The 13,213-nt window shown below is 45.7% G+C and overlaps 3 protein-coding genes across 3 annotated transcripts; 2 read left to right on the top strand and 1 right to left on the bottom strand.

The window, feature by feature from the left end:
* Nucleotides 1-554: 554 nt before the first annotated feature.
* T069G_02999 (gti1/Pac2 family domain-containing protein) lies at nt 555-1,970 on the top strand (the record flags this gene model as incomplete). Its single annotated transcript, XM_056170209.1, has 1 exon — nt 555-1,970. One exon carries the CDS (start codon nt 555-557, stop codon nt 1,968-1,970), a length of 1,416 nt encoding a protein of 471 aa, XP_056031101.1.
* Nucleotides 1,971-7,455: 5,485 nt separating this feature from the next.
* On the top strand, nt 7,456-8,415 carry T069G_02998 (alpha/beta hydrolase family domain-containing protein; the record flags this gene model as incomplete). Its single annotated transcript, XM_056170208.1, has 1 exon — nt 7,456-8,415. One exon carries the CDS (start codon nt 7,456-7,458, stop codon nt 8,413-8,415), a length of 960 nt encoding a protein of 319 aa, XP_056031100.1.
* Nucleotides 8,416-11,967: 3,552 nt separating this feature from the next.
* On the bottom strand, nt 11,968-13,029 carry T069G_02997 (uncharacterized protein; the record flags this gene model as incomplete). The annotated part of the gene is made up of 1 exon (XM_056170207.1): nt 11,968-13,029. One exon carries the CDS (start codon nt 13,027-13,029, stop codon nt 11,968-11,970), a length of 1,062 nt encoding a protein of 353 aa, XP_056031099.1.
* Nucleotides 13,030-13,213: the final 184 nt, after the last annotated feature.

Raw genomic sequence — 13,213 nt, 5'->3', positions numbered from 1 at the left:
TCGCCACCAAATCAGACGAGTGAGGTCGATTTGCGACTGTATTCCAACGGGCAGCTCGATTGGATTCGAAAAAAGGTTGAGCGTTTTCAGGCATTCCGCTGCTTCACACGCAATGTGTTACTTTTGTCTCGCGGGCCTGCCAGCTCGTCCTGAGTCAAAAGGGTACATATGATGCAGATGAGCCCTCTCAGATTGATGCATGGCAGCTTGGCGTCAACCGTCTCATCCCTCCCTTCCATCTGAAAAGCACCGTCTTGCTTGCGCTTATATTTTCAACTGCAAACCTTCTTGCGTAATCAACTAACCCGTATCCCGTAGTGGTATTTGAAGCACATACTTGAAACACACAGTCAACTACGACACTTCTGGCGACAATTTGCTGTTGTATTCTGCAGCAGATATCAACTCTTGATATCAAAGTCTTGATTTCCCGGGCTGACGAGAGATCGCTTCAGGCCACCGTGTCTGAGTGATTCGGCCCTCATACAACTCTCTTATCTGGGATAAAGCTAGTCCGCCTCATCGGACGTTTACACATGTACAAATCCGAACCAATGGCTTCGGAGAAGATGGAGACGTACCATGGATACGTACGGACTCCGGCGGATGCCATCAAGCTGTTCGAAGCTTGTCGGCTAGGCCTTCTACCTCGAGTTCAGCGTCGACTATCAGAAAAGGAAAGACAATCCATCCGATCCGGTTCAGTTTTCGTATGGGATGAGCGGGAAGCAGGCATGAGGCGATGGACCGATGGAAAGTCATGGAGTGCCAGCAGAGTATCAGGCAGCTTCTTGACCTACCGCGAAATGGAGGGCAAGCGAGGCGGTGGCTTTGGTGGAAGCAGACGAGGGAACGGCAAGACTCCTGAATCCGGCCGCGGCAGTGACGAGGATCACGACGATGGCGAACCAGAGGGGTACCGATACAAGGCAGATGGTCTCATGAAGCAGTCGTTCAGCATAACAACTTCGACCGGCCAGCATCTCCACCTCATCTCCTACTACTCTCGACCCCAGCCCGGACAGCCCGAGCTCCCTCAGCCAACCACCGACCCCAACCTGCGAGCAATTGTTCCTGTCAAGGGCATGTATCCCGAGTCAAGCATGGGCGAGACGAACCAAACACCGGCACTCACCAGGGCGCCGATGCAGCAGCCTCCCTACATGATTGCTCCTCAGCATCACCCTCCTCACCCGGCTCACCAGCCATACGCAACTCATTACGCGCAGCCAGGATATGCGTGGCCTCCATCGCCAGTTGCGACACCTCCATATGCCCATTACGCTCCGGCCCCTTACTCTCATCCTCCCCCCGGCCACCATCTCCCGGCTCCATACCATCCCCAAGGACCTCCTCCGCCACACCATGCGTATGCGCCGCCTCCACCTCCGGCACAAGCGGCACCACCGCCGTCACATCACTACCAGCATGCCCCGGCTCCTTACGATCGCCCTCCGTCTTACGAGCGCCCTGCCCTGCCGCCTCTGCAAAACGCCCCAAGGCCTGCTGCTCCACTACCTCCGTACCCTAGCCAGCAGTATTCACAGGGACCGACGCCGCCCCGTATTCACGATTCTCCTCACCAACAGACCTTGCAGGCTGCCGCGCAAGCTGCTATTGGAGACTCACGAAACATGTCCGACAAGAAGCCCCAAGGACCCCTTCCAGCTCTGGGTGCTATTGCCAACGGCCCTCTTGCTCCAGCCCACAGCGGACTGCACACCCCTCCTACGCGGACACTGAGCTCGAGCCCGCCGCAAAGCTCTCACCTGGAGGTCCACAGCACGAACAGCAACAAGGCTAGCCTCTCTGTACTTTTGCACCCGACGACCTCTTCAAACTCAGAGACTGGCGCAAATGGCAGCGCGCACAGCAGCCCAAGGACATCAAACGTTGCTCTTGCGGAAAAGGGAGGCGCAAGTGAAGATACTCGTGCCCTAAGGATGCTTGATCGCAAGTTCTGTATCTGAGTAGCGCGGAGCTGGTCTATTCCCATACTTTCTTTATGACTCTTATTTCTACTTAGAACTGTCTAGGGCTTTGGGAGGCTATACAAGTCATGAATTTTTTGTGTGTTTTATATCGGATGCATTGTTCTGGCGTCTGGAGGAGCTGGCTGAATGACTTCTTGGGCTTTCAAGCTTATATCACTCGCTCCAATTGAGATAGGAGCGTATTTCCTTTGTGTGGATCTCTGGGTTGGCTTGGTTTGGTTCGGAACTGGGAAACAAGCCGGTGGAACCTCTGGCTTTTTGGCGAAAAGGAAAGACTTGAACGACTGAACATGATTTGGTCTTTTTTTATTATACTTATTTTTATAAGTAGTCTAGTTGAATGGTGAAATTTCATTCTCTTCTAAGTTTGCTTTAAGTTAATTGAGCGTCTGTGTCGTGAAGTATAAGTACAACTTGTCAATTCTAAACTAAGTGTTTGCTTGCTTGTATGAACGAGAATCGCAGATAACGCCGATTTCACCAAAACGCAGAGTACCTAGCAGTTGGTTGCTATTCAACCTTGACAGTATGTAGTGACCTGCTAAGAATAGGTTGTCCCGAACGAAAGATGTGGAATTTGAAGTCATACAGTATGATATCAGAGGTGCGACAGATGTCGTAATCCGTCATTCGGCCACGAGCAGCATGCGCTCCCCACGCTTTTTTTCCTGGTTCCCGATAACAATGAACTAAAAAGCTGATTCCCCTATTCCGTAACTAACCTTGTTGTATGGTTTTCCTGTTACCTTTTATGGCTGAAATTGTAAACAGCTACTACGGTCTTGAGTGCGCTGGACAAAAGTCTACGAGTAGGTACCACAATGATTGCTACCAAAAACTACATTTTAGAACTTCGTAAGAAAGGAGTCATAGTATTTTTAAAGCAAGACAGCCTCAATATTATCAACTTGATTGTCTTTTAATTATTTCGGCGCATTCGGATTACTTTTTTCGCCTTGTTGTACACTAACAGAGCCGTAGAAGTTGTGGAATTAACGTTTGGTGTCATTTCCAAACCCCATAAGTGGTCGCAGATCAACTACACACTGTACGTACTCAAACAAAGAGAAAGTAATTGGAGCAATCCCTTACTACCGAAACGAACGAAACTTGGTGCTACTTTTGCGCGGAAGTGTAATATGTGGACTATGCTCATTATCTCCAAGAGAGGCCGCGTCACCCCCCATTTTGGGATTATTTGATACCATCCGCATTAGGCCAAAGCTGGTGTGAGCCCACGGCAAGGAAATGCCGAGTCGAGCCCAAAAAAAGAGAAGGAGGGGTGTCTAATTTGCACCAAGGGGAGTCGCAGATGATTTTTAAAAACAGCAATGAAATAAGGATGGCGGAGAGATTGAAGAGCCGCCGGGCGCTAATAAGCTGTTTGCTTGCTTGCTTCGGGATCAGAATGCGGATTGGGAGGGGGGGGGTATTACATTTGTCCAGATGATGCTCTTTTTTGAAGCTGGGAAAAATTGATAAGCTTCGTGAGAAACGAACGAAAATGGGTGGTGTGGGAGAGGGAATGGTTACATTCTTTCTCGGCAAGATTAAAATTTAGATATACTTGGGTAGCACTGACTAAGAGATTTGTGTGCCTTTTGCCGATATTGCTCTGGGGAGCTAAAAGGGCCACGATGTGACAGGGAAGTGGTTTAGAGTGTGTTTCTGAATGCCGGGGATCGGATTGAGAGTGAGTGATCATGGGTTGGTTATTGGTTTATGTGCGCGATATGCGCAGACGAAAAAAGAAGAGTCACGAGCTTGTTCTGAAAACTCCTATCTAAAGCATAGTCTCGTCACGGTTCGTTTCGAGGGTGATACTTGAGAGATACTGTGCCGATATAGGCGAGAGTTGAGTACTAGGTATATAGTCTAGGTAGTGTTCCTTTGAACATAAAGTCATTCGCGCTCTGTTACTACTGCACAAAAGGAGCTCACGAGAGGAACAACCCCCTCACTCATACATAAAGAAGAGAGGCTTTTGGAAGAAGAAGATTAAAACAAACGAACAAAAAAAGCAGTGTATGCAAATGCAAAAAAAGAAATGCGCTCTTGATGTCTCGGGTATGTATATATAGGAAGAGCCCGATGCGGGGGTCGAACCCGCAACCTTGAGATTGCATCAGAACGTGTGCTCATAAGAGTCTCACGCTCTACCGATTGAGCTAACCGGGCAATCGTATGAAATCATATGATCCCGATCCAGCTCGAGCGCTTGTTGGGAACAGCGTTAATTAATATTTATTATAAGGGAAAGCTGAAGTGCGCCACGCCGGAAACTCAACACCAGATTGGACATGTGGTGCAATTTATCTTTCTCGAGGTCATGAGTGTATTTTGGGAAGAATTTAGAAGCGCTTCATGATTTTAATATGGCTGACTTTTTTTTTGCTCTCACTTCCTAATAATTCAGATGACGGACCCTATGGTCAAAATTTGGTAAGAATTGATTGGGTAGAGTCTCGGATGAGTAGCAGACCATTCGTCTGGCGAAAAAAATTTGATTCCTCTAGTTCATGAAATAACTTGAGCTATTGAGTGTACAAATTGCATCCAGCCTACTTGAGAGTCTCGAGCTACACGTATTGACATCGCTGGGCTACTGTAAAGTCAGTATTGACCGGTGGCCCGTTACTGCTTCACCCTAACGCCGCTGGTTGAAGACAGCAGCTCTACTTTATTGTTCTCGTAGTCTTGCTCTACAATACTGATTTACATGTTAAACCGCAATTCTCTTCTGAGAGATAAAATGGTAGCTTTCAGACTTGACCTGGGTAATATGGGCTGGCGATCTCTTTCCCATATCGTGGCGTTATGTACTGGGGAGTATAATTCAAGAGCCTGTTGCCGTGTGTCCTCTATTTTTTTTATGAGTTTTAATATGCTATATTGACTTGTAAGCGCTTATCTTACGTGGTCTGGCTATTGACAATGTTCTCCTCCCGTTCTACCGTCCATTTGCTAGCTCTGAATGCACGATACCCGCCACGGTCTCGAGTCTGATACACCCAAGAGTACGAGCTTGTACGGATATAAAAATTAGTGGACCTTGAAGATGTCAGACTGTCATAGCTTAATCTCTTGGGCGGTAGAATCATCAATCGTCCCAGAGAACGAGGCTACTCCCATACTCCTGCTATGAGCTAATTGATCACCGGAAAATGACGGTGTAATAGTATTAAACTATGGTAAGATAAGTTGAATTGGAAGATTATGTATAAGATGTTCTAGACACTTACATACAAAATGGTTGAGGTTGAGTCTTGGGCAATGGCTGAACTTCAGCCGAAAGTTGTAAGTGTAAATTCGTTTCCCTCGACAACCACCTTCGTATAAGATTCGCAGTAAACTCTCTAATTGGGACACACAACTGAATATCTGGTATTTATCGGAAACATCGACTGGTATTGTTGGTCGAGAGCACTCCAAGAGAGCGTAGCGTAGCACACATATACTCTATTGGGTAAGCACTCCCAAGTGGTGTGTACATTTTAATCCTTCATGGCAAAGTCACTGGCGATTTTGATGCCTGTTTATGAGATATATGCATTGATATGAGAAGAACATGGGAAGAGTGGAGGAGGAGGGAAGGGAAAATGACTCTATGAAGACCAAGGAGAGCAATGAATGCAGTACTTGCTCGATGCTAGACCAGCAAGCTGAATGCATTCCGCTCTTTCACGCTAAAACTAAAAGTATGCAAGCGCAAAGTGCAACAAATCTCGTGGTCATAGAACTGAAGCCGTAAGAGCTCTTTCATCGAGCCTGGTCTCTTCCTCAGTCTCTATATGACCAGCGATTCGCCTCCCGTTGCCTAACGAGGTGAGGCTGGCTCAGGCTTTCGTCTCCGCTGGCGGCCAGCAACTGATTGAAGCTTGATTTATGGTTAAATTGCTTCTTACACCCCTGGTGGATGCTCTGTTATGAGTTGTTAAGCGGGGATCGAGCTAACCGCATGTAAGCTTCTGCACATAGAGCCCTTCACTCTTAAACAAAGACTAGGATCGAGATGACTTCTTGATTACTCTTGGGTTCCGAGTATTTTCCGCCATATTACTCTTTTAGTCAGCCTCAACTAGTGGCACCCTTCTATCTATACTCCCCATTTAATCGCAGTAGCTTCTGAGGCTACCAATACGGCTTACTGCATCGTCTGGGCACTGAACATTCCCCAAGTATCACGGCAGTTGAACTGGCTGTTGCTACCCTAGCTGCGATGTCTGCTGAGCATAGAACAGATATTGGTCTCAAGGTTACAAAATCCTTTCGTCCAGCTTCACAGCCGAGCGGCCAGGGAGAGAATTAGATGAAACAAACCCTGTATTAAGTTGGCCTTCGTCTGAACTCTGTTCTAGGAGCTCGGGAATCGCAAGCTATTGGTACTAAGTAGTCATTATTCTTAATGGAGCTCTTCAGCCCGCCAAATTGGCTATCCAGCATCCCGGCGGCTTTGTGGAGTTTAGTGACCATGACAAGATGCAGAGGTAAGATCTTTGTAAGATCTTTATTTACCATACTTGTGAATCTAGATGCTCGATTCCTTGAGTATCCGCTACTCCCCATTGAATGTGACGTTATCTGCTCTGTTGCACTAACTCCATTTCCACCAGTTATGCAGTTCGTTCGTAACTCTTTGGTAAGATGAGCCATATCGGTCAGCTGTTACAGCCCGATCCCGAGCTATAAAAAGACGGGGGAAAGTATGAAAACAGATATGAAGAGCTTTAAGTTCATCAAATAAAATAATCCCATTTTGACCACAGAGTAGATGAACAGTCAAGGTGGTGTTTTCACTGAAGGGAGACGGTTAATCGGCTGCAGACTTGTTGGATCCTATACCGCAAGAGATTCTTAGAATTCAGAGGGTGTCCACTAGATAAATGACGGCCAGTGAGAAAATTCTCCAGTGGCTTGAGCAATATTTATACAATATTCAGTAGGCCGGGATTTTCCGTATAACCAATTTGGGGTTGGTAGGTAGAGCGCTGTAAATCAGTTTGAAGAAGGTGGTTCTACCTTGACCAACCTTCGTCAGTGATTACAAAGCGGTTTCTCAATGTTGCTGAAAATAACCACCCAAGGATCTGTAGAATGGTCGTTCAATCATCCTGGGCAAGAGCTGAATATGTTCGTATAATTCTCCAGTTAATTTAGGAAGATGATACTCCACCAGTGGGAGGCATTTAGAGCGTTTTATGGCTTTCCAGATCAGTGGGTAGCAATTGTCGGTTATAACCACATGTAGGTAAACCCGCCAATTCGCTCGGTCTTCGGTAGCAAACCAACTGCGTAGCGCAACTAGTTGGCTACCGAAGACCGAGTCAAGGGGCAATTAATTACTTCGTATACTCATATGCCTCAGGCTCTAAGACATACTGACTGACATAATTTTGCAAGTCTTTTCATTTGCTTCTAGTTAAGAATAAGAGTCGTCAAAAGCCATTAATTGTGCTCTGAAATGTCCAACTTTCCAACGCTAGTCTTTGTTCCTGGTGCATGGCATTCGCCTGCCTGCTACAATTTGATCATCAAACCCCTACAAGAGAAGTACAAGCTGAAATGCGTCGCTGTCACGCTCCCTTCGACGACCGGTGATCCAACCCGGACCTTTAAAGACGACCTTGACGCCGCACGCAAAGCAATCTCGGACGAAACAAGTTGTGGGCGTGATGTGGTAGTCGTCGCCCACTCATACGGTGGTATGGTTGGAAACAGTGCTATCAAAGACTTTGCTCGACCCCGAGGAACGGTTGCGAAGAATGCCCAGCGTGCAACTACCGGCTATGTCGTTGGCCTTATTCTCATAGCGTCCGGCTATACATTCACGGGACTCGCCTTCATGGATCCCTTCTTCGGCCATCCTCCCCCCATGTGGCGCGTAAATAAAGAGACTGGGTTTGCCGACATCGTTGTTTCTCCACGCAAGTTTTTCTATCATGACGTGCCAGAAGATGAGGCAAAGTACTGGGTCTCATTGCTCACTCCACAGAGTCTCAAGGCATTGTTTGAAGGGGGCGAATACTCGTATGCTGGATGGAGGGATGTGCCTTCTTGTTATATCGGCACCGTTGAGGACCAAGGGCTTCCAGTGGTAGTACAACGCATGAATGTAGGCATGGCGAGGAGTATGGGTGCATCAGTTATGCATAGGGAGCTGCAGACAAGTCATTCGCCCTTTTTGAGCCAACCGCAGGAGACTGTCAAGATCATGATTGAAGCTATCGAATCGTTTATTGGGAAGCCGGTGAAAGAAGCAGCGGCGAGGAGAGAGAAAGATGACAAAATAATACTGCCGGAAGCCAGACTATGGCGGCCTATTACTTGGTATCGGTTTGGGTTGCCTCTCATCTTTGGCCGCATCATCGGAAAATTTGTTTTACTCTTCGGCTTTGGCAGAAGGCTGCTGGGATACAGGTAGTAGGCAAAGACGATAACCTGGCTTTTGTGTTGCATTTCTCCGCTCCTGTCTTATATACTTGGAATAGTATAGATATGTTAAAAATTAGATATGAAATAACTACAATGGGACACTCTAATCACTCATTTTAGACCTGAAATATATGTCAAATTTGCTTGATATGGGATGGGATATGACGGAAGATCTTGTAAAGATTTGAGACCAAAATGCCTCTTCCCAACTCTTAAGCGCGCGTATGCAGATAACAGTAGAGTTCACGCTTACACGGATATTTTGACTGGACAAGAAATCTAAGTAACTAGTCAATTAACTATTGAACTGATACTAAATTTGTGAGTGCAGGGCATTATTTAGAGCCAAACGGTGGAAACGGAATCGGTCAGCAGCGAATGTGTATAGATTATTATGCAATATTTTGCTGTTTATCCCCAGTGTGGGAAATTCACACTCCATGTAGACTCAAAGGCATTGCGTGGTAAATAGTAAAGTGACCTTAAGCTTTCAATAATAAGAAACAGCCGTGCAAGAACATAGAAGAGAGCCAAAACTCCTTGGATTGTCCTGATTTGCCGTATTCTTATCTTCCTAATGTCTGTCCCGTGTTTCATAAAGGAATAGTGGGTAGCAAGGTACGGTAATGGCAAAACTGTAGCTGCCACCGAGCAGACTCTCCATAATTGTTGTTCGAACTTAGTTTGGAAGTAGAAGTTCCATGCAAAGATGTGAATTCCCCCAAATGAAAGAATAGAAACAACTGCAATAATAGCCGTTTTCACCCAAACATTGTTGCTATCATTGCTGCTGTTGCTATTCTTACCGTTACCATTGTCGTTCGGATAGGCAACGTGAAAGGCGCAGCTAGGGATCTGATAAAGCTTGGTTGGTATGATGGGAAATCGTAGATATGGATAAGGAGCTGCTTTGAAGACTTCCTCAAAAGCTCCTCTGAAAGCTTCTTTAGAAATAGTCGATTCAGTATTTGATCCTCGAGAGACACTTGATCCGTGAGATGCAGTCGTATTTTGAGAAGCGGTGGTTTCCGAAGAGCCTTTCTCTTTCGGCGGGGATTCCACTTTATTTGCACGAACATAGATGGGTACACTGACGTCTTTTGGCTTATTCCACTCCAGGATATATAAAATAATTGTAGAAGCCGACAGGGCAACTGTGCTGATTTCAAACGGTGCAGAGGCCAAATCGTAATATCTCCGGGCAGCAAGCTGGATGATGAGCCATAAAACTTGCATAATAGCCAAGGTTTTGACCAGTGCGTCGGATTTACTTTTATCTTGGAGCTCCTTTTTGGTGATTCTGGGCAGCTTGATGATTCCCTCTTTCACTGCAACGATGAGTTGTGCCGAGTCTAACACCCATATATCACCAGACAAGGCTGCGAGGGTTTGCAGCTTCCCATGTGTAATTTGGCTCTTATCCAGCCCATTTTTTATGTCGATAGCAATTTCTGTGTGTTTTTCGTCCTTTTTCCAGAGAATCGATCCAAACCAGCCAAAAAAGAATTTTTGCTTAAACTTGAAACGGTTAATAAAATCGGGATCGTCTCTCTTCGGCCGCGAGAGTAATTCGCAAATCTTGTCTTTATTCAGTCTTTTGAACAGTTTGAATTTAAATTCATTGATGTATATTAATAGGCGTTGACATATAGTTTCGTCGGGATTTTTTTCCTGAAATGGCCAAAACTCTTTGTCTGAAAAATAGATAGCGAACCCTCCCATGTCTGCAAATAGCGTATGCGTGCGGCTCCAAGGGACTTTTTGCTCAGCGGCTAACTTTTCAAGAAATTTATGGTTATGGCGTGCGCTGAACATCTTGTGGGCGTATAAAGAAGTCAAGGCCTCAGGAGCAACAAACATAACAATCATCCACAGAGACTTTCGAGCAATCGAATACAGTTTTTGTAAACATAGTTGCCATTTGGCCTGTTTTCGAAAGTCAGGCGGAATATTGGGATGGAGGATAGACCAGGTTGAGAGAATAATTATTCCGATGCAGCTCCAGATGATTTCCATGGTAGATCTGACATTTGAAGCGTTGACAAATACACCGGGTGCCTCAGGAAGCGTACAATTTGGTCTGAAAGTATTCATTCTGGCTTTCACCTCGTTCTTTCTAAAAGAGGAAGTTGAAGTGATATGCTAGAAGGGGGAAAGGTGATGGTGTATCAATGATGTGTACCGAAAGATAACAAGTGTGTGATTCTTAATATAAGATATGCCTCAGAACTGCTGATGATCTGGTTGGATTCTGATCAATGCCAAACGCTGGGTATATATAGCTAAAAAAAAAAAAAAACATTATCCTGGACATTAATGCTTAAAGCGCGATCAAAGGCCTGTAACCTGACAACAAGTTGGCTTCTCCTCAAATTCTCCGATCATTTAGGCGTGGCTTGTATTGACATAATTTATTTATGCGACGTGTCAACTTATTTACGCAATCACCGAACGAAGGGTATCACACCAAGACGCCCCTCGCCTTGTTGGATGATCAATACGCAAGGGTAAGGACTGAGACATGCATATTCAACCTCCAATGAGGAAGTCGCCGCATATTAATTGGCATACTTGTGCGATTGAAACTCAGATCATTCATGAGGATGATTGTTAGTAAACATTGAATGACCGTTAGTGCCATTATAATATGTATAAACTTTGAGTGTATGAGGCTCTGTGGGAACTTTTATCCGTAGTGGGTGATTCATATCGCGTAGTTGACTTAGCATGAGAGTACGAGCGAACGCAGTTATTAGCTGAATATCTATTCGCTGTATATCGAGATTTCATACCATGTTCATGACTTTGGCTATGTTTTCGGGGCGGTAGACGTGCCTATGTATCAGAGGACATTCAGCCTTGTCTCATTGCAGGTGACACTTTTCAGCTGGGGAAATGGCAACCATCTAATTGCAGCTATTGGCCTAGGCCACCAATGAAACCCCTGCCTGTTGATGCCGCGTGACTCGTATTTCATGGGTGGTCTTCATTGCTTTTCTTGCATTCGTGTAACCGAGAAAGTCGCCGGATTCTCAGCTTTCAGCCTCAGCCTCAGCCTTGGCACTTGGGCTGCTACTTAGGTAGACTTCAAGAGCGATAGGTGGACTAAATTGAGCCTTTCATGAGCAAACAAGCTCTGAGACAAAATCAAGATCTTCAACTCAAGTTACCCATTATACTGCTCAGCGTGGCTGCCCAACAACTCAAGTTGACTATCCAGCGTCCCGCATCTGAAACTAAAAAAATACACACTAAAGAGTCAGCTTATTTACCACGTATCTACTAGATGCATATACAAAATACAAAAAGAATTTGGAAAGCAGAAGGAAGAGGTGATACAAGGTGTGTCTCGCTAGGACACCGGAATTGTAGTGGCTTGCGGCTGTTTGGCTGTTGCATATTACTAAACCGTCGAGAAACTGTAGAAGGAAATCACACGGAAGAACAAGGGAAGAAAATAAATGTTAACAGCATATAGGCTTGGAAAATAGATAGAAATCTTAGAAAGTAAACTTGTAATATATTATTAGATGTAGTTGTGCTATTTAGTGAAACCACCTGGGGTAAGAGTCTGTACGTGCGTGCACGTATCTGGCCCAGTACAACGATCTTCTCGCTGAACGACAACCTCAGTGGTACAAAGCACTCCCTGGTTCGGCGTAGATGGCCGATCCCCTCCTAAAGACGCGTCCTTATCTGCCGTAGCAGTTGCCCGAAAAGAGACATCACACGGCTGCGCTTCGCCTGGGGCTTGGATCAAGCTTTTCTGCGCAATAGAAGATCCGGTTTGACTTATCGTTCGTGTTGTTGAACTTGGCTCCTGTGGCGGAGCGCGGGCTTCCTTAGTTCGTTTTGTCATGTCGACCAAACGGTTAAGAATCGTGAACTCCAGCTTTAATTTCGCGCTGTACGCGAAGGTCTTATAAGCAGTTTGGTATTCCCATTGATTTGCGTATTCCAGAGCGATAATGGTGCCGTCTAGGATGATGATTATGATATTGACAATAATTAGATGTTTCATGAGAGAGCGGCCGTATTGACTGATCCCCAGAGATTGCTGTACTCTCATGAGCTTGAGTGTTTCGAAGATATAAACTCCAGATATTATCAGTTCCTGGACAAAGAAAATGGTGACTTCGATCCTCTCCATGACTTGAAAAGGCGTGTGGAATAGCTCTGGATTGGCAACGGAACCGTATACCATAGGGGTGATCCCTCCAGTGCATAGTATGGCGTTGATAATAATCATCCATAAGATCATCCTTAGACGCCGTCGGTTGTGTAAAATGAGGTGTAATCGAGACCAGAGCACTAAGGACTGGCCCGTCACCATTGGTATCCATCCCAAAAGCGATATCGTCACCGCCAGATATGCCACCGATGGAGATGCATAATACAATATGAAGAAACCAGCAGTTTGGAAGACAAGACCCCCGGTGGCAAATACACAAGACCAAAAATAAAGACCCGAGTGCCGCTTAAAGGTATGGAAAATAAGAAACGTAAGTTCGATGACGTTGTACAGGGCGAGAGAGAAGAAGACGGGGATGAGGATTTGAAACACAAGCGATTTGTGATCTACGCCGGAACTAAACCCGGCCATATTGTCGTCGTCGGGCGCTGCGTCGTGCGTTCATCGTCTCAAGATTGAGAAACCTGAAGCGCAGACAGCCCAAAATCGAGCGTCCGAATGCATCGTAAATGGTGAAAATGTTGGCAAAAGCGATGACAGAATATGCACGAGGAAAATCTACAGAAACTACGGCAATGGTCTTTAATTAACGGCC

This window comes from Trichoderma breve, chromosome 2 (genome assembly GCF_028502605.1).
Source record: "Trichoderma breve strain T069 chromosome 2, whole genome shotgun sequence".
Lineage (NCBI taxonomy): Eukaryota > Fungi > Ascomycota > Sordariomycetes > Hypocreales > Hypocreaceae > Trichoderma > Trichoderma breve.
The sequence above is the reverse complement of the archived record's forward strand: the minus strand, read 5'-3'. Positions and strand labels throughout refer to the sequence as shown.